Source organism: Phalacrocorax aristotelis, chromosome 7, assembly GCF_949628215.1.
Source record: "Phalacrocorax aristotelis chromosome 7, bGulAri2.1, whole genome shotgun sequence".
Classification (NCBI taxonomy): domain Eukaryota; kingdom Metazoa; phylum Chordata; class Aves; order Suliformes; family Phalacrocoracidae; genus Phalacrocorax; species Phalacrocorax aristotelis.
The window spans coordinates 39,094,818-39,116,966 of NC_134282.1; the positions used below are offsets into that span (position 1 = coordinate 39,094,818).

The following is a 22,149-nucleotide window of genomic DNA, read 5'->3' on the forward strand; positions in this document are numbered from 1 at the left end:
CACTGTCTGACACAGGATATTGAGGTGAATGAACGTTGATTTAACCCACACAGATGTTCTTTTCATCTTGTGTTATCAGAGATCATTGTTGTTGTACTTATACCACTTCCTTGATGTTTCTAACTAAAGCAGTACTAAACTGTTGTATTTTATATCATTATATCTTCAGTATAATTGATAATGAACACACAGATTTATTTTCTTAAAGGCAAATTCGGATCACTTTCTTTATTGAGGCACAATGTCAACAATAGTGTTAATATATTCTGGAGTATTCAACAGTCTCACTCATGAATGGAGCCCCATTTTAAATAATCATAGAATTACAGAATAGAGCAATTTAAGCTGGAAGGGATCTCAGAAAGGAATCTGGTCCAAATCCCCGCTCAAGCAGGGCTAATGCTGATGTTAGATCAGGTTGCTCATCATAATGTAAAGTTTTGATCTTAAAAGCTTGTGTAATGTTTCAAAAATTCTCCCTCTGAGGAAAGAAAATACAATCCTTGTACTTTTGTTGATGTGAACCTACATAACTTAACTGAAGTTAGTCACAGGAACGCAGGAGGCAAAAATCCTTAGTTACCAAGTCCTTGTGGACTTCTTCCAGATTTATACCAGCCTTGCAAATAACAACATTATTCATACATTTGGGTTTGTAGATGGAGAAAAATTCAACTCCATGAAATCTGAGAATCTCTTATGTCTGAGGCTACTCTTAATCAAGATCAGAGTAAGAGAGCCACATGCTCTCTTAAAAAAAAAACAAAAACAAAACAAACCACAAACCAAAACAGTGGGTGAAAAAGGGCTATTGACTTTGTTACCATACTTTTTACTCTTTTGGCATTTTAGATGGACATGTTGAACGTGTTAATAAGCATGTTTTCCAAACAGGTACATTTCTCTAATTTAAGGCCAACAAAAGAGAGGAAAGAAGGAAGATATTGTGTTAGGTACAGAGAAAGGGAGTGAAAGAAAGCTAAAAAGATTATACTGTTTTCCAACATGGAAACCTGTCCTAATCATTAAAGTGCTTTCATCATATTTTAAGTCATTTAAGATTCTGCCTTTCTTTTATACATGTTGTTTTGTTTCTCCCTACATTTCACAGGAAGAAATAGCTGAATCCTTTTTTTTATTTTCTGTAAGTAGAATTGGCCAAGTGTAACTTGAAGGCAGAACGTAACAACCGTCTGCATTTTAGCAGAAAACTTTAAGATTATAAAGTGTCTGTTTATTCTTTGGAATAAAAAGCTGTATCTGCTGATACAGCAATAATTGAATTGAATTTTTGAAGTTTCCTTAATGTTATACTATTTGTTTTTCTATTACACAAATCCTTCATCTTTCTAAGAAATACCAGATTGTGTGGTTTTCTAGCTAAAAGTACAATTTCTTGTTAAGGTTATTAAGCCTTATTTTATTGGCTTTCAGCCATTAATTAAATTATTAATTAAATTATTCTAATCAACAGAAGACAAATACATGTCTTTTAAAACTTATTCTAAATATATTTTGTAAGTAAGAGAAAAGCAGTAATGCCTTTTATTTTTCCTTTGCTGTCAGTTTTAACCAATAAGAAAGCAGTCAGGGCAGTGCCTATTTCATTAAAATTTCTAATCTGTTCCAGATTCACTGACTTCTCATAAGAATTATTTCTTTCTGAAGCCACAATAATGTTTTCAGAATGAAGGCCAAGGGAAAATTGCATTCTGTGGTGTTTCCAGAGGTAAGGACCATGTTCTTTTTTTCAGACAGTTCAGTCTTTATACAGTTCAGCATCAGCCTGATTCCTGTTTGGTGCTGGCACTCAGGCAGTGGGTAGTTATCAGCCACACTATGGAGGCAACAACAACTCTCCTGTGGCACTGCCTGGTGTGGTGTGGGCTCCAAATCAGGTGATGCAGAGAGGTTGTAGTCACTCCTATCAGCGCCGAGCCTGTACCCACCTCTGAAACAAGTTCCAAACACTGAGTCAATAAACCTCCTCAGGTACTGAAGTGAAGCTTGTCCTTAAGTGTCTTCCTGAATCTTAGCACCAGTGATTAATATCAGGAGGATCAAGCACTGCAACTGCTTGCAGCTGGAAAATACCCTCAAAATAATTCCTGATGTTAGCACTTCTGTGTATGAGCTGGTAGGTGTTACTAACCAAATGCAACACTGTCAGACAATACATGCACTGAAAAAACTGATGAAAGTTCTTGAGGCAGGGAATTTTTCTTATACCTTTTCAAGTTAGGTCTCTTAAAGATAACCTGTCCATATGAATTTTATGACAGAAATGTCACCACTTCTCAGTTTGGTGCATCATTTAAAAGTACAGAGATTCCTTTTTACTCTGGAGCTCCTCAGGGTGAAAATGTGGGTTATATATATTTTATATATATATATAATGTGGGTTATATATATTATTGGCTGGAGGAGCCCAGGCATGCAGAACTTCAGGCACACCACTGCTGACACTTGAAGGGAAATACCTTTCCCTGCTTCTGAGCATGGATGTTGAATAAGTATCATTCACTTAATATAGTCAGCTTGGGAATTAGATGTTTATAATTAAAATAAGCAGAATTAAACTACTATGTTCAAAAAGCATGAAAAGAGTTCATTGTGAATTAGACTCTGGTACACACTGTGCTTAGCAAAGGTTCGTGCAGACAGTGCATCGATGCCTTCAGCCCTAAAATTTTTGTTGAAAGTAATCTTCTAGTCCATCTAGAGTAGATGGACCCCAGCAGCACAGGTAAAATGCAGTGAACTCGGGACTATTGTCTCAATTAGCTATCCAGTGTGAATGCACATTTTTACTCTTATTTCACAACCTAGTTTCTCTACTTTTTTCATAACTTGTTATAAAGATGTATGTGTGTAAACACACATACGTACAACTATATATGTCTTAAGAAAATGAACCTAGACATTAAAAAAGACCCACATCCAAAGCAAATAGAAAAACCTACAAAACCTGTATGGATCCTCTTTCTTTTGTCAGCCCTATATACACTCTCTGGAATCTTTCTTTTTTTCACCACTTTTTATCACAGTCTCATAAATTTATGTAACATTTCCATGTTCAAATGAAATCCTAGGCAAACTATTTTTGTCCTATTTCTGCAAAACTGCTGTTACCTTCTGTTGGGAATCAAAGTGTGAAACTTGTCTCCTCTGAAGTTCTGCTTACTTTTAGCACTATTTGTGCTTTAATAGCTATTGCAGCTTATATTTTCCACCCAGCTACTTTCTCAGTGAAAGTATTTCCTACCCTTCTTATCAATGTCAGTTAACATCCAAGCAATCCACTGTGGAAATCCTAAGCTTCACAGGGTCAGTAATGATATAGTGTAAACCCAGCGGAGCTGAGGAAGTGTTTTGGTGTTCTACAAAACCAAGGATGAAACACACCCAAGGGGTTGTTGTGTTTCATCCAAACCACCAAAGTTTGTGGGACCTAAGAAGAGACCAGATAAACGGTTCAAGTTTTATCCCATTTCTGCACAATCAGGGTGGTTTGAATTTTTAATGCTTCAGCAGCCATGTTTAATGTTTGCAAACCAGCATGCTGCTCCTGCAGCCAGATCCATGAGGACAAACCCATGTGTCTGTGCTGAGCAGCTCTGCCCTTCCTCTGCATGGCCAGATCTGGCTGCAGAACCAGCACTTGCCTTGGAGCAGCTGGAGCAGTACTCTCCTCCGAGAAGTCAGGAGTGGATCTGCTTATGCCTAATCTCTAAATTAGTTTGGAAGTGAGTCTTTGCTTATAAAAACAAATACTAAAAACTGAATAAATATATTCTGTATAAATTACTTCCTATTTTTCCAATAACTGCACTTCTTTTTAATCAGAGATAAACTAAAAAGCAGTAGTATCTAATGATGAAAAACAGGAACCATGCCTATTGGGGGTGTTTTTCAAGGTATTTTGGAAGCAGTGTTAACATATAACTTGGGGTCTGGCTGTTGTTATGATTGTTAGATTATATTGTTTCCATTTTATTAATATTCTAGCTTGAAAGTGGTGGTTAGAAATCCATTAAAGTAAAAAAACAGGGCTTCAAGCCTGAGGAGAAGGATTTGTTAGCAGGACTACAGTCCTCAACTGTGGATGAGTTTACTTATTTGAACCCTTAAAAAACAGTCCCTAGAAGCAGTATTGGTGGTATTTGGGTCAAAATGATGCAAGCAACATAGAGCAGATGCCAACTGCCAGGCAAACACCTGATTTATTTTTTTTTTTTTAACATTTGTGGGGTATACCTAGGACTTGTTTCAGGATTCACTTGGTATCGAGATCTTTTGTACTTTCCAGCATTTCCAGGGATTAGAAGCACCTTAGTTCTGTGGGTACTTCCACATGGGAGGAGGAAAGAGCTGGGACCCCGTGAAGCACCAGCACGCTTGCCAGGGTTATTACAAATACTGTTTTGCTTAAAATGTGTCGCCCTCAACGGAGGCAGTGCCCAGCCCCGCGGCCCCAGGGCCAGGCTATGCTTGGTGCCAGGGCACTGACCAGAGATGCTAGGGGGCATGAGGGTGCACCAGAGAAGGCCGCCAGCAGCAGCCCTGAGGCGCCTGGCGACAGGGATAGCGTAGGCCACGCGCGCCGCCGCGCTGGGATTCCCTCGGGGAATGACGTCCCGGCGGCGCGCAGCGATTGGCTGCGGCGCGGCGAGTTCTCCATTTATGGATACATAGCCCGCGCGGCCGGTACGGGGCAGCCGCTACCGCGCGCCTTCACCCTTGCTCCGCCGGCGCGAGCCCCAGCGGTTGTGGGCCCGCCCCGCCGGCGAGCTGCGCGCGCGGGGAGGGCGGCCTCCTGTCCCTCCCTCCCTCCTTCTCTCTCCACCTCCCTCCGTCCAGGGGCGCCGGCGTGTCTGGGCAGGGCAGTGGAGCGCGGAGCAGCCGCGATGGTAGGCGAGGGGCACGGTGGGGGGCGGGTGCCGGGGCGCGCGGCCGCTGTGTTCCCTCACTCGCTGCCGGAATGGGGCTGGGGGCAGCGATACCTGCTGGGGATCGCAGCCGGGAGGCGGTTGTGCAACCGGCGCCGTCTTCGGTGAGTGGGGCCGCGCCAGGCGCTGGCCGGGGCGCAGGCGGACGGGAGCCGGGGCCGCCGGCCCTGTGGACCACGGGTGGGTGCTGCCGCCGGCGCACGGCGGTTTCGCTCTTGAGTAGCAGCCCAGGGCTATCCGTCCATCCCGCCGCGCGGGGCTTGGGCAGGGCCGGCGGCCCCCCGCGCCGACCGCGGAGCGCAAGTCTGGCCCACTGCCGCCTCTCGCCGTGTGGGATCTGAAGAAGGTTTGCGCGTTGATGTTCTCAAGTAGGAAACGTCTTGTGGGAAGCTAGCGCGGCGGTGTCGTTGGACAATGGGCGGCGCATCTCCACTCAAAAGGTGCTTCTTGAGGGGCTCCTGCGCCGAGACCGCTACCCCGAGCCGTGGCTTTCTGACATTCCGCGCCGAGTATCGGCGTGTGCTTCCGTGCCCTAGCGAGCCGATGGCCTGGCGACAGGCGGCGAGAAAACTGCGGGCGTAGCAGGTCTCGAAGCCAGGGTGTTTGTGCACTGCGACTGCTGGGTCTGTTAAACGTCTGGTGTGGTAAGGGGATGCGATATCAGTGAAACACATCGATGTTTGGTTGAGGAAAAACTGAGGTTCAGCAGTTGAACTTGGTTTGTCTTCAGTAATTGATTCCTGATGACTGATAATAGCTTTCATCCTGAAGTAATCTGAATAATGATTGTGACTACCTGTTACACAAGAACTTAAAAAAAAATCTTACGTGCTAATAAACTAGGCTAAAATCCATAACCTCTGAACAAGCAATTTAGTAAAAACTGTTCTAAAGTGGAATACTAAAGATCTGAGAGTTAAGATACTTGGGAAACTTTTACATTATTCCTACTAAAGCTTAACTAAGGTTAAGTTTTAAAGACTGACCAACCTAGTACTTACGTATTCAGAGCTTTACTGATTTACCTGGAGTGTTATCTTGGGCCCTTCGTTCCCAATATCTTTTAAAGGATGCCCTTCTTATTACCAGTGCCTGTTCTTTGACTCCCTGAGGCAAGTACAGTTGTGTGTGGTTATGCACACACAAGAGTTTCCTTTAAATAAAGCATTGTAGAGGCTAGGAAGCTAAAATTTCTGTCATGGTTAGGTATAGTGATACTACCAGGTCTTATAGTCCTGTTATTGGTAAGGAGCTTTGAATAACATGGGTACATGTGTTCCCTGTGAGTTGATTGTTTAGCCAGGTGGTTCAAATCAGCTCCTTAACAATAACCTTTGCTCCTTAGTACTTGCTAAGTCATAGGACACCTTTGGCACTTGTGGATTTCCTGGTAGAGATTTTGTATCATTATTAGGCTGCTGACATGTTAAATGGGGTTGGAAGTCCTTGGTGCAGGTCTTTCAGAGATAGGTCTACCTGTTAACAATAATACTTTGAGATCAATGAGTCTGTTAGTTGATCAGCTGTGGACTTAATATTAATTCCTTTTTAATGAAAGGTTTTAATCAAAATATAGTTCTTGTAAATACATATAACTAATTGGTTATAATTACTCAGTGAGTTTTACTTTATCGAAGTAAGACAACTAGTTTCTTCCACTAGATATCATTTTCAGCAAACTCTTCAGACAGTTGTTATCCAGCTTTTAATTTGATACTGAAGCAGTCTTGAATTAATCGTTTCATTGTGATACCTCAAGCTAATGTGAACTGCAATTTAAGATTGTCCGAAAGTAATGATTACAACAAAACCAGAAAGTATTGTTTTTAAAAGTACCTTTTTCTAATAATTATGCCCAAATAATTGATAATCATTAGAAGGTAGTACTTTGTAACTTAAAAAGCTGGCAGATGGATTGCCTGACAGGACATACAATGATTGCTTATGAATGTGAATCATGCTACTAATACCCTGAAACTTCATAATCATTTGCTCTGCTGTATAAAAAATTACAGTATTTCCCTTATTTTTGTCTTGCAATTTTGCTTTTTGTGGAGGGAGGAAGAACCAGAATGTCATAGGACTGTTTTGTGTTCTCCAAATGAATTAGTCTTTTCTGCCATATCCTCTCTGTAGACCTTAGAGTAAACTTTTCCTGTTCTGACAGGGCCCTCAGTGCAGGGTGCTGAGTTACCGCTTAGATCAGTTGTAGTTGTTTCATGCTTCTTGGGGAGTCTGATACAGTAGAGTGCACAAAGGTGACACTGGTGTAAATGTGCTGCCTTCTCTAGCATCCTTGCCATGGTGTATTGCCCTACTTGGGTCTGCTGGCAAGATTGTGCAGCTCTGTTCAACTTAGCAATAGGTATGCACTTTTTGCTGGTTTATTTTTAATCCAGATCAACATCTATATCCAGTTAAGTGCAGATCTCCTCCTGAAACCACAGATGTGGAATGGGTGAGCTGTTTCAAGGCGGTATGCTGCAGTACAAGGTGAGGATAAGCAACAGTAGGGCGAAACTGCATTGAGGCTGACAGTTTTAAGGAACATGTGGCAACTGCTGAATTTTTTTTCTTGAAATGCATCTATTTTGTTAACTCTATATTTCAGGTTTTTTAAAATTTAAAATAAACTAGAGCCTCTGACAGCCTAGCTGCAACTTGTAAGTCTTCAAACGTGTATTACATAACTGAAGTGGTCCGATTCCAATGAAGGACTGGATCTTAAGGTTTAGGAAACCTCTCAGCAAAACTAAGTTGAAACTTGCTTGAAGTGAAACATAAGGTCAGGTGAACTTTATGCAACTTCTGCTTTTATGCTGTGAGTTTGAACCCCCATAGTGTCATTAGGTACTTTTTGGAGATGCTGCGGAGGATCTTGTCTGGAGTTGGATAGAGAATCTGTATCATATTACAAAAATAATCTCTTCACATTAATGTGATAATGTGATCTTGAACCTTTCATTTAAAGTGGCTCTGTTCTTGGACAGACTGAGAGTCTTCAGGGAAAGATTGTTCCCCTCTACTGTCAGCTGGCTTTGACTCTTAAGGATAAAACATTGAACATTAATCAGCAAACATAATACTGTTTCTGCTACTATATTAAAAAAAAAACCAAGCACACAACAAAAACCAAAAACAAACCCACCCCCCAAAAAATCCCCAAACAGCACTACAACATAAACCCAAATAAACAACCAATTAGTGGTCAACTGTGCTTTTGCAGAGTCTCTGTTCTAGATTACTTCTGAAGTTTTATAGCACTTTAGGGAGAGAGTAAGAAGGGCAGGTTCAGCAGCATCTGGAGTAACTCACAAATTGTCGAGTAAGCCAGGGTTGCCTAATTTACTTATGTTAAGGAAAAAAGTGTTCATATGTTGTCTTTAACCAGCACTTCAATGCTAAGCATTCTTCTGTAGCACTGCAGTCATTATGTCCATTTTATCAGGCCATATTTGGTGTCTTCCTGTTTCTACCTCTTCAGCAAAGATGGAAGGTTGATTTTTAAAAGGAACCTTTTTATAGCAGTTCAACATAGCTTCACATCAGTAGAGGTCAAATTTATAACTCAATCCAGCAAGATTCTGGGGGTGTCTTGATTATGTGTAGTGCCTATGAAAGTCGTCTGCAGAAATGAAAAGGACTCAATTAGCCTGAAAGGACTTGCTAGCCTTTAGGATTTGGTTCTAAAATAGCTCATGTATGATGTGAGTTGGGACCTTATACTATCTTGAGTCTTTTTCCTGCACGAAAGTCACAAGCAAGACACTGATGCTTCTGTATTTTAAGGCTGCTTTTCTGTCTGGTGCTGCATACAGAAGCATAAGCTCAAACGTTGATCTCTGCCAAATGTGGAATAGTAGAGAGGGTAACAGCGTGTGCTTTGCATTATATCTAGAGGTGCATTAATGGAAAAATCTTGCAGCTAGATGGTGTTTCTGTCTGGCCAATGTATAAAATATAACAAAACACAGTAGCATGTTCAATAGCAAAGCTAGTGATTAATACTTAACATGTTTTGTTTAGGTTTACATTGTGTGTGTGCTTGTCTCTGTTTTGTTCTAGTTTAGACCTCTAGAATGGTTTGTGGATATATTGTGTATGTTAGAGCACTTTTTTCAGACAACCCTAATGTATACAGAATGTTACGCAAATGCAGCTTTTGCAGCTGAAAACTGAATGTGATCGTAGGTATGTATCTTCAGCATTTTTCTCATACTTTTGCCATCCAGAACTGCTTTTTCCCCATCCATACATAACTAGCTTGTTGTGAAAGAAAAGGGGTGACAATGCTATTAGTAATTTAACCATCTGCAACCACTTTTTCTTAACTGGAAAGAATAACTTGCCCCAGTCTTACTGCCTTGTCTTAAAGCATTGCTGCATATATGGAACAGGGGAAGTTAAAACAAGCTTTTTAGTGCCTTTGCGATAGCTAGCCAGTGAAATGTCAAGCACTTACTAAGTTCTCAGTAAAATCTTCTGGAATTATTCTGGAATAACATGGAAAGTATGTTTCCTTGCTCGAAACACTAAGTTGCACATCTCTTTAGAGAAGTCTTCTTAGGTCCTTTTGTAATAAGTTCAAAAGTTTTTCCTTCCTGAGTACCAGCTTAATCTCTTACCAGTTTTAGGAGTTAGCGTAAAAGTAACTGATCTAAATGGTCATGCACTGCTCTATCCAACTTATATCAAAGAATAAATAGTTCTGTACTTCTCTGATTCCTTCTGCTGAAATTGGGAATAGAAGTGCTTGCATGTTTAGATTTGCTTTTTAATATAAGATGTATGTATTAATAATGTATAGATAGAGAACATGTAAATAAACATCTTCAGAGCTACAGAAGAATTTTTATATCAATAAAACCTGATTAGTTATAGATCACAGAATCACAGGTTGGAAGGGACTTCAGGGATCATCTAGTCCAACCTTTCCAGGAAGAGCGCAGTCTAGACAGGATGGCCCAGTACCCTGTCCAGACGACTCTTGAAAGTGTCCAAAGTGGCACAGTCAACCACTTCCCTGGGGAGATTATTCCAATGGTTGACTGTCCTCACTGTCCTCAATGTGAAAAATTTCCCTCTGGTGTCCAATCGGAATCTCCCCAAGAGCAATTTGTGTCCATTCCCCCCTGTCCTCTCCATGGGACTCCATGTAAAAAGGGAGCCTCCATCTTCTTTGCAGCTCCCCCTTAAGTACTGGTATACAGTGATGAGATCCCCTCTGAGCCTCCTTTTCTCAAGGCTGAACAAACCCAGTTCTCCCAGCCTATCCTCATATGGCAGGCTTCCCAGTCCTTTGATCATCTTGGTGGCCCTTCTCTGGACCCCTTCCAGCCTGTCCACATCTTTTTTGTATAGCGGGGACCAGAACTGTACACAGTACTCCAGGTGTGGCCTGACAAGCACTGAGTAGAGTGGGATGGTGACTTCTTTCTCCCTGCTGGTGATGCCCTTTTTGATGCAACCCAGCATCCTGTTGGCCTTCTTGGCTGCAGCAGCACACTGTTCACTCATGTTGAGCTTCCTGTCCACCAGGACGCGCAGGTCCCTTTCCACAGAGCTGCTCTCTAGCCAGGTGGATCCCAGTCTGTACTGCACTCCTGGATTATGTTTTCCCAGGTGCATGATCTTACACTTGTCCTTGTTGAACTTCATAAGATTCTTGCTGGCCCATTCCTCCAGCCTATCCAGATCTCCCTGCAGAGCAGCTCTCCCTTCTGGAGTGTCTGCTTCCCCCCTCAACTTGGTGTCATCAGCAAACTTCATCAGGCTACACTTGATGCTGTTATGCAGATCACTTATAAAGATGTTGAATAATATTGGGCCCAATATTGATCCCTGGGGTACTCCACTAGTGACAGGTTGCCATTTTGAAAAGGAGCTATTTACCACCACCCTTTGGGTGCGGCCTGTCAGCCACTTCCCCACCCACTGCACAGACCACTTGTCTAGGCTATGAGATGCTGCATCGCATGCAGAAGGGAGCAAAAAGGTGAGAGGCAATCTTTCCTTCTAAGCTCCTAGCTCTTATGCTTACTTTGATAAGTACCCTGGGTAACCCTAGGAGAGAGCTTACTATAATTTTGTGAAGGGTTCTGACACACATCATTGTAGTTCTGGTGATAGATTAGGACCTGGCTTACTATGTTGGCCTGTAAGTTGTCAGGTTTTTGCTTACCCTTGGGTTCTGGTTGTTGCCACAGTATGTGGCTTATACATGACAAATTGATCAGCTTTCCTTTTCAGTTCCCTAAAATGCTGTTGTAATGGAATATTCCACTCTGCTTTTCTTTTTTTTTAGGAACCTGGATTCTAGATCTAGGTGGTGTGTGGCTACTGGAAACCATTAAGAGCCATGTTAGGGATTGTGCACCTAATTAAAACAGGTTTTGGTCTGGGAGTTAACAGTGCAAGACTAGAAGGAGTAGAATCAAAGCAGCAGTTCTCAGATTGGGAAGAGTGAATGTGTGTGTATGCGTTTATTTTACAAGAATAAGGATTTGGGAAATAGTTCAGTCCCTCTACAAACACAGAAATCACCAGGCATAGGCTTTGGCAAGAAAGGGTTGGCTTGCGCTATTGTTAACCTTTTGAATGAAGCCACTTTGTACTATCTAAAGCCTCACACTGAATATGAGCAACATCAGGTTTACATCAGTGTAAATGGCTAAATCTTTGAGGGAAAAATCATATAAAGATTCTCTTACACACTTTCTCATCTGTTGGTGGTCATTCATTTCTTCACTATCTATTGTCTGCTGAGGAGCTTTTCCAGTCAATGCTGGTCCCTAGCAAATGACCAGCATTCCTATTACTCCTGTGGAAGTGTCTTTTTTTTTTACTGCTTGTGTATGGCGAAGTTACTACAGGTACATGGGCTGCTTGCTAATTTTTGAAACTGCCATAGCCAAAGGACTCTGGTAGCTGCTGTGTGTTGTTTGGCTTTTATTATTTCTGCTACATGAGTGTAAAAGTATTTACAAATATCAGGGGAACTTTGCAGAAAGTAGACAATCTTCTCCTTGTCCTAAGATGAGAACCGAGACCTGTCTCTTACTCTGACAAGTTCTTTAGACATTCACCTTGCCTAATTATTTGGACTCTGTGCAATCTTAGCCTCCTGTGGCACTCCTGCGGGAGCTTGGGTCGGACCTTCCTGGGCTCAGTTCAGTCTTTCCTGTCTCCTGCTCACTTCCCCCACGTTCCTGAGATGCTGGTCACTGTCCTGCCCAGGAAGTACGGCTATTGCTCATCTCCTGACTCATCCTCATCTTCTAGCTTTCCTATCCTCCACCTGCTGATTTCTTCCCTTTCTCCTACCCTCACCTCTTTCAAAATACAAATACCCCATGGGGAGGCTAAGTGTGCAATCATGACCTGGCAGTGCATTGGATCTGTTCTCTCTGCTTGACTAAGTAATTTCTGTGGTAGGAAAAGGTTTTGTAGTCTAAAGCATTTCCATGCAATGAACTCTTCAGGTGTTTTCTGCCTATCTTATTCAATATGCTTCATACAAATGTGTGAATGGCTTTGAAGTTTGCTTCATGTAAAGCAGCAAGTACATCCAAGCTCAAGATTGTTTAATGTAAATAGCCTTGGAAGGAGGGACGTGGTCAAGGATCTCTTTCCAAAGACATAGTGACATTTAATTGGCATTAAAACCATTGGAGGATTGGGTTCCTGAACTGTGAAGTGTGTTTCTAAAAAATAATTTCTGAATTGAGATTTTTTTTAATTGAACCTGAAATTGTTGTTTTACACGAAGCCAGTGGGAAAGCTGACAAGGAAGGCAGTATTGGTAATTGGAGTATGAGTCAGAGTTACCATGAGAAGTGATGCTTATTGGGAAGCACACTTAAGAGGTGCATTTAAGTATGAAGAATTACCTACTAACGTAACTACTAAATTCAACAATTAAACGTGAACTTTAATGGTAAAGCAAGACATTAGCAGATGTTGAGCATGCTTTGTGATCAACACTTTTTACACTTCTAAAACAGGACTATAAAGCAATTTCAGTGCTCTGCTCTCCTGTCACCTGGGTGATTCTTCAGCTGTCACAAATGTCTCTGGTGAAAGCCACTTCTGACTGTGAGGGAACAATGCAAAATGTGACAGCTTTGTATTGTACTCTTGGGGGGGGATGATGATAGATCTTTTTTTTATGAAGTAGGCTAAATAAAAAGGAACCTGAATGGTTTACGCAAAAGCATGTGCTTCTAGAAGCTATTCTGATGTTTTGTTCAGCAATCTGAAGTCTAAATGAGAGGTTTTTGTTGGCACCCTTCAAACATGACTAGCAGTCTTGTAGTGACTAGCTGCACTTGTCCCTGTACAGGAAGTGTGAGGATCTTTTTCCTTGCCAGCTCAGAACCACTCACTGAATCACCTTCATCAGCTGACCCTGAGTCTGTAACCAGTTCTTCGTCAGCACTGTCTAATTTAAGTGTTGGAATCATATTCAAGTCTGAACAATGCAGCCTGATATAATTTATAAAACACATCGAATGTTCTTAACACTCAGGATTTTTTAAATCTTTCATGCTTGTGTCTTATGAAATAATATGCTGCCAGATGTTTGATCCTGTACCTAGGACAGTCTTCTGTTTTCAGTCTGATACTCCACAATATTTGTGAGGCTTTAAATTCTAGGCAGTTTACCTGTGCACACTTATCTTTTGCAGTGACTTGTATATTTTCCTGTGCTTTGAGTTGTGTATTGCTAATATTAGAAATACAGAAAGATTGAACAGGGATATATTTGCACTGCCAAGCAGTAGTCAATAATTTGTCTGGGTTTTTTTCCCCCTGCCTTTAAGAATACAAATCTGCACAAATGCCTAAGTGCTTCCAAATTTGCTTTTGAAGTTGCTCTTAACCCTATGTTATTCCCAACTTTGTAAAGAAGGACACTGATACAAAGTGTATTTGAATTTATTTTAACAAATGCTGCCAACACATTTAAAGTTCTTTGGGTTGTGACCGCTGTATGCTGTGATGGCTCATTTTGTTTGAAAGGACTACTGGTCTGGGGGGTTAGTAGGAAGATTTCAAGGACAAAAGTTTACCTAGGTGTTGTAAATATGTATGTACAGCATTAGCTGTATGGCTTTGAGCTGTTGTGGTTCTTCTGGCATGTACTGAACACCTTTTGATCACTCAGGTTTTGGACTATCTTATTGCAGATGTTATAGTATATGAACTGGAAAATAACTTCATTTGCGAAGTGAAAGCAGTGTTCTTGAGGCATATTGAAGGAGTACTTTAAGCATAATCTTAAAGGCCATTTCATGGTACTCAAAAACAAGTGCATACTTTTGAGTATTTGTGTTTTTCTTTCAGTATTTGAGAAAAATTTTGATGTCTGTCAATCATGAAAGAATTTGTTTTCCTGTACTGCATCCCAAACTGTATTCAGTACATACTTAGGGAAAGGGAAATATGCAAAAGTGTTTATAACAGTAATTGAAAACTCTTATAATACAGATACACTTAAATTAAATGGGGGATTTCAGATTTGGAGAGATTCATTCCAGAAAGGATATAAAGCTACAAAACCACCACCTGTCCTTGCTTTCTGAGCACTACATAGTCTGAATTAAGAAGTAATTTTACAATATCTTCTGGTAAGGCCAATGAAACATAAATTTTGTGTAACTTGCTGCTGTCTTGGTATTGGCACTTACAAATTTCTATCTAAATAAAGCTCATGGTTTTTGAAGGAACTAGTGATAGGATGCAATCGTCTAGGGAAAAACTAATCAGTCACAGGACCCATTATTGTATTATACTCTTGTATCATATTTAATTCTATAATTTTTGTTCATTCTTCATAGTACGGTTTTTATGGAAGACATTTAAACTGACACAATACTCCTGTCAGGAAAATTCGGATGTCTTTCATACCATAATTTGCATTAAAAATTTGTATACTGTGGAAACTAATGTGTTACAAAGCACAGTTTTATTATTGTGCTGATTTTTGGCTTGGAAAAAGTTAATTTTCTTCACAGTAGCCTGTATGGGGCTGTGTTTTGGATTTGTGCTGGAGAGAGTGTTGATCATGCAGGGATGTTTTAGTTACTGCTGAGCGGTGCTTGCCCAGAGTCAGGGCCTTTTCTGCTCCTCACCCCACCCCACCAGCGAGTGGGCTGGGGGTGCACAGGGAGCTGGGTGGGGACACAGGCAGGACAGCTGATCCCAACTGACCACAGGGATATCTCACACCGTTATGATGTCATGCTCAGCATATAAAGCTGAGGGAAGAGGAAGGAAGGGGCAATGTTCAGAGTTGATGGTATTTGTCTTCTAAAGTAATAGTAATGCATGATAGAACCCTGCTTTCCTGGAGATGGCTGAACACCTCCCTGCCCATGGGAAGCAGTGAATGAATTCCTTGTTTAGCTTCGATTGTGTGCAAGGCTTTTGTTTTACCTGTTAAACTGTCTTTATTTCAACCCACAAGTTATCTCACTTGATGATTCTCTCCCCCATGTCACTGTGGGGGGAGTGAGTGAGTGGCTGTGTGGGGCTTAGTTGCCAGCTGGGGTTAAACCATGAAAATTACCTATAGCTTCAATACCATGAGATATCCTGCTGACACTGTAATTGCGTAAACTTGATTAGTTCCTGAATTTGGAATTGCTTTAATTAATGAAAACAAATATTTGACTTTACCAATTAAAATAAAGCAGTCCCACTAAGAACAGAATTACTTCAGGTACATTTTTCTTTTCTTCCACTTAAAGACTGCCTTATGCACAGTCATGTTTCGAGGACTTGATGGTGTGTTGTTGGTAGTCTCCAAAGCCATTTTCAGTGCTTCCCCTCAGCTTTAAATGTATAGCCTGGGAACTACTATATTGGTCAATAATTGCTAGATTCAGCAAACCAAAGATTCCTACAAAAACCTTCTGGTCTCTGCAGTGGAGAATCAAAATAACTTCTCAGGGTAGGGCAATTCGCATATTTTTAGTTTTTGAGGGTATCTTGGCTGTTCTTTCTGTAACCTGCAAGACTTGAGTAGCCTGGACTACTGTGACTCTGGAATTGATTGGCCCTGGTGGAAGAAGAAGTATAGGCCTACTGCTACAGAGTAGCAGCTAAAACCTGCTGAGATGGCTCTGTGGCAAAAGAGCTAAAAATGCATAAATCTATTGTAAACTGTATCCAGACTGTTAGCCGTTTACTTGCTCTGCAGTGGCAGTTGGCTTTGCAAAGCACCTCTTCCCGCTTCTTCCTTGGGTAGCCAAGAGTTCCTAATTACAGATGCATAAAGCCCACATTTCCTAGTTACGCTAGTAAGGGGTGGCATTAGCACACAGTGCTGTGTGAGGAGGAATGTTTTTCTTTCAGTTAAATGATGGGACTCAGCCCAGGGTGATGGGCCCCTCCGGGTTCATATTTGATGGCCAGCGTCATATTCTATTTAGCAACAGTTGAAGGCAAAGTGCCCGCAGGAACAATGTTTCAGAACCCTGTAAGGACCCAAGTCCCATTCTGTTGGTGATCCTAGGTTACAGGAATACACTACCAGCAAATACACTAACTCTTAAAGGTGGACTTGCAGTAACTTCTACAGACTATACTATTTGTTGTGTGTTTTTTTTTTTTTAAAAAATGAGTTAGGCTTGACACAGGGGAAGATGTGAACTTGAATGGTGTTTGTAACAAATGGAGGTCCTGTTATGACACTGCTTATGTCTATGAAGTCTGATTTGAGATTTGGCCTTTAATGAGCGAAGTTGTGTTCCATTTAAAACAGAGTTGGGGGGAGGAGGGAGAATGACTTCATTGTAGGAGAGGCCACTGCTTTTCCTATTTTTCTGTGTTTCACTTGCTTTTTGTCCCAGTGTTGGGATGCAACCACAGAGTTCAAGGCATGATCATTTTCAGATGGGAGGATAGGGATAGGTCTTCGGTAGAGCAAGTCAGATTAGAAGTGTACCTAACCAAGTGAAAGAGGACTTGACAGTGCCTGAATATCCAGTATGTGGAACTCAAAACATACGTTGGGTACCTGTTTCTGCCAACTAAGTCTGGTTTCTAAGCAGACTCTTCTTCCAGCACTACATAGTAATGTATATCTAGTGTTTGTGAGACTACAAAGTGGATAAACTTAAGTAGCATGCAGCAGTAGAGAATGGGTTAATTACTTCATGCAGACAGTACTATTGTTAACTGACAGATTTAATATTGAAAGGAATACTTCATATACCAATTCCTAGTCTCAGTTACCTAGCTGACTTCTCCAGAAGTCTTAAAGCTGTTTACATGAGTACTACTCTGTAAAGCTTTTTCTAGTGGTAAATAGGAATTCTGGTTTCATGGCTCTTAATGCCTGAAATACCAGCACACCCAGTCCACAGAGACCTGATCTCAATATGCAGAATAAGTTCGTGACCAGCAGTGGTTTCTTCCTGTAGTTTACTTTAGGTTTTTATTCTTGGTTCATTCTAGGAACACTTGAGAGGAAACAGAACAACGGTGGCTACTTTATTCCCGTATTTGGTATTCTAGACAAAATGAACATCCTCCTTCACTAAAAGAGGAGTGATAGAGTGTTTCTGGACAATGTAACCTTCCTCAAACCGCGGGTTAATCTCAGCAGAGTCATATCGGGTCTATTTTTTTGTAGCTGTGTACAGTGTAGCTTTCTACATGGAGGTATAGTGATGTTAGGCAGTTAGGTGGCACTAATGAGGTGGATTAAGGTAAGCGGGTCTGCATCTTCACAATACTGAAAGCTTGTCTTTACATAGGTACAAGTCCATGTTCTGCAGCAGAGCTTCCATTGGCCTATGCATTAGTAGTGGTGTATTTTAAATTATGAAGAGTTGGAAATAATGGAGGTTACAAAGTACTTTTAGTGAAATGAACATTCAACCTTTAATTGATGACAGTGGAAGAGGAAAGAATAATTAGCACATCAGTGTCACTTACACCCCTAACTTGCTCTTCCTTTTTTCCTTGAGACCTGTACTTGGATGGGCTCATGTTGTATTTATTATTCCTGATACAGATTTGGTGGTGGTGGTGAAACCCCAAGTCCTAAACCTGGTTTCTTAAGCAGTCACTAATAAAGCCATATTGAGAAAGAAGTAAATACAGTGTGCTTCAGAAAAGCACTGTAGTCACTAGAAATGTACTCCCTACTTCCTGCTGCAATAGCTAGCTGCCTTGTGTGCTCTCATGCAATTCACCAGTAAAAGTACAAATTAATTCTGTGACAGCAGATTTTTGTCTTTAGTTTAGGAATCCTGAGCTTGACCGTTTCTTGTTCTTAAGTATTGCCATCTGTACTTGAACTCAGACTAAATAAAGTTCAGCTGTGTGTGTCAGACTTCCCAAAATTAAGCCATTATGGATACAATCTTGACAGAACTAGAAACTTCTTGATAAGAAAAGAATGTCTGAAACCCACCCAGAAGAGCAGAACACAATACAGAATTTGAAATCACTGTTTCATTAGCATAGGATAAGTTTATAGACTTAACTCTTTTCCAGTCCTGAAAGTTTCTTTTGTGGTAAGGAATTTAAGAGCTGTTTATTCTGAAAACACTATACTGTGCAAAAGACAAGTGCTGAAGCAAGTGTATTTGGGCTTTATTGACAGCACAGCCTGTACCCTTAGTGTATAGGCAGATACTTCATAAACCTTTTGCTGTCACTAAGGATGTTCTGATGAATCTGTTCTGAAGGTGGTAGTTTGAATGTAATAGAGAAACATATTGTTGCCATAACTAATGAATTAGTCATTAATAGCTATTTAGTTTGACACACCTTGAGAGTGTTTACCTACTGAAAGCAGGTTTTCTTCAGATAATTTCTTAATGATATAAGCTGAGGCATTTTTGCACCTGAGGCCATTATGTAACTTTTTCACTTGACTTGTCCAGTACATGGGTTGGTTCTCAGGCCAGAATATGAAATTGAACAATCAGTTAGCAGACTTATCCTGCTGCTATATGGTAAGATTTTTTTATTGTGCTGAGCGTGGCTAGAGTCCAGCCCGGGACTGTAAGGGACAAAGGAAGCTGAACTGCTCCCTCCTGCCTGTTGTGATTTGTACTGGATCTCTGATACTCAAGAACAGTTAAATAGCTAATAACTTAGTATGAGGGGAAGAGATACTTCAATCAAAAATACCAGTGGTAATTTTTTACTGTTCTAGAATGCACTCAAGACTTTGGGGAGTTCTTCCTAGTCTGCACTTCAAAATATGTAGCCGGAGAGTCAGTAATTGGGATGTTAACTACCTGTTGTGAAGTAACTTTGTTGCCAACTGGGGCTAAACCACAACAGTTGTGAATCATGTCTGAACCAGAAAGTTTATTTGAAGAATATCCATTTTTCATTTCAAAATTATTTTAGTGGGGACTACAATTAGATCTTAAAGTTAGAAGTCAAGGTTATTGTTCCCCTCCCCCCGGGCTTTGAAAGTATTTTATCATTCTGCTATTTACAGGTGGAGAGTAGTAGGCTAACTATAAAATACTAATCCTGTTGCTGTTTGTTCATTGATATTTCAGGTGTACAAACAGGAAAAGAGGAAACAAAGGGGAAGGTAATATCATCTGATTGCCAAAACAAAAAAAGCACCAATTCAGTAGCTAAAATTATGTTCAAGCTGGTAGCAGGATACAGTGAACAATGAATATTTTTTATGTTCTGTAGCTAAATGTCCTTCTAGGGCTTGTTTTGCATTACTCTTGACCAGTTGAGACTCTTGAGGTGGGTAGAAGTCTGCCTCATTTAAATGAACCCACTTACTTTTTTTGGTGTGATATCTCAATGAGATGCCTAGTTACTTATCTTTCATTCTTGGTATTTTTGAAGACTTGGGAATATATGTAAGAACTAAAACTACTTGTGTTTTAAAGTTTTTTTTAACTCGGTGAGTCAGGACATGTAAGTATTAGAACTGGCAGGTATGGGAGTACTTTCTGTCATTCTATCCGTTTGCTACTGTGGCTGTAATAAAACATACTATTTTCCCTTTTATTCCTGTTCCTGTCTTTGTCTCCAGTGTGACAGTGTGCGAGAACCTCACTGAAGTACTAAACCTGTGCAAAGCCTCTCTGATCACTCTCTCTGGATGTTGTTTTGTTCTGGTGCTGTTTTAATAATACTTTAATAATGCTGGGGACTATATCTAAGGGGCATATTCATAACAGCTGCCATGGTTTCTGTGTTGTGGAGCTCGCCTAGCAGCCTAAATTATCTGTAGTGTGTGAGAGGGCTGGAATCTTTTGGTTTTGACAAGAGTGTATCCAAACTATATTGTGCCCTCTGTGATGGAAGTGTGACTTGGCCTGTAGTAGGCTGAGTGGCGGATCCTGCTTTCTCAAATAGAGAGAATAAGGGGCATAACTAAGAGGGAATGGTGGAATGGCCTGGGCTGGTAAGTGGTGGGAGCCTAGTGTGATCCAGGCAAGCTGCTTGCAATTTTGATACCAAGTTCTGCTCTTTCAGTTCTACCATTGTACTCTTTCCATCTGTTTATAAGCCTTCAATATTGCTGACAAAACTGGTTCAGCTAACATCTTCTCTGAGTCTAACCTTGTATAGGAAACCTGTGCTTGTCCTCATTCCTGTTGATCAGCTACATGACTTTGAAATACTCAGCCTGACTCTGGTTTTACCTCTTGGCTTCTGCAGTTGTCTTCCACAAGCTTTCCCTTCTACATATTTAACTTCTCAGCAAGCCTTTACAGAGGTCCTCTGTCTTCAGCTGCAAATTCCAAAGGGCACGCTCTGCTTAGTTACAGACTTCCAGTGTAGGAAGGTTTTGTCCCTTAGGTGTTACCCATAATAGTATGCAATGTGATGTCTAAGTTATGCCTTTACTAGTAGTTCTAAGCAGGTTTAACCTTGCCTAGACAATGGTTCTTAAATGGTGTGTGTAAACATTGGAACGCTTTTTTGGTCCCTTTTAAAGTGCAGATTTCTATGGTAGCACGTACTAAAGGGAAACTTGCAATGAAACTCATTATGTAAAGGCAAAGAAATACTATTTTTGTACTATGCAGTAAGGTGATGGAGTTGAAAATGGATGTGCAAATGTTATCTCCATTAGTGAACCTGGTTATATGAATAAGTCATGTTATTACTTAAACAACTGTATATGAAGCACATGACTAACAGAAGAATAAAAATTAATTTAATTTTAAAATTAACTACTTTGTAGTACTCCTTACAGTTACTGCTGTGGGGTGTTGGAGAATTTTTAAGAGTGCAATAAAACATATACACTACTCAATTCGTGTATTAGTGGTAAATTGGCAAAACACCACTGACGATAAAGATCTACTGGGAATCCATGGAATAATTGGTGTTAGATGTGGTCTGTGGTATACAGGCAATAAGTGTCTGTTAAAAGATACAGGAAAGCCCTTCCATCATGCTAGCTATTTTGGTATGATTTAAAATGCAGAGTATTTTTTCAAAGCTGCTGTCACCAATACCTCAAAGCAATACAACTACTTTAGAACTGGGCTTCAGAGTCAAAAAAACTATTCTTGCAAAATGTTCTATGGTGTATTTAATCACTGCAAATAACTGAAACTCTTTGATGCTTTATTTGACGGGTTTTGTCCCTTTTGATAGCCCTTCTGCTGAAGCAGTGGGCCATTACTGACTCATCAATAAATTACTAGCCTTGTTCTCCTCCGAAACTTGGGCTTTACGTGATGTTCTTCCATGCAAACACTATCTAAAACAACCCTTGCTAGACATTGAAATTTGACAGGAGCAAACTCTAAAGCAAGATAGCTGCAGGTTGCCTCCTGTTCTTTCTGTGTTTCAGTGGAAACAAAATGATCTGGCAGTCAGACATTGCACTAGGAGTATGCAGAAGCATATCTGCATGTCTAATTCTTTAATCTACAGCTGTTAAGAGGTGCTTTCATTAACTGGATGAGGCATGCTTAGCTGCACAACAATTTTTGATAGGGTTGTTCAGATTAACGTTTTGCAGGGGAAAGAAAAAGGCTCAGGGAGAGGGCTGGGGTGGTTAAAGATCACATGCCTGATGTGTGATGTATTTTTCTATTGTTGCGTCACTAGATGATACATAAAACTGTGCCTGTTAAAGGAATTTGTAGAGAACAAGCTTTTCTCAGTTACTGTACTTCAAATAAACCGAAGCATGTAATGGCATCAGTGGGGGCTTTGAGGGGGAGTGTGAACCCCAAAC

At 40.7% G+C, this 22,149-nt stretch overlaps 1 protein-coding gene across 2 annotated transcripts in view; it reads left to right on the forward strand.

Moving 5' to 3' along the window:
* Positions 1–4,644: 4,644 nt before the first annotated feature.
* Positions 4,645–22,149, forward strand: part of MYO1E (myosin IE) — a 100,358-nt gene continuing 82,853 nt past the window's right edge. Inside the window, exon 1 of one of the 2 annotated variants that reach the window (XM_075100227.1) lies at positions 4,645–4,910. In XM_075100227.1, the coding sequence (XP_074956328.1) occupies positions 4,908–4,910 (3 nt within the window). In that variant the 5' untranslated portion in view covers positions 4,645–4,907. Of the gene's footprint in view, positions 5,054–22,149 lie in introns of both variants that reach the window. The other variant, XM_075100226.1, reaches the window with a different exon arrangement.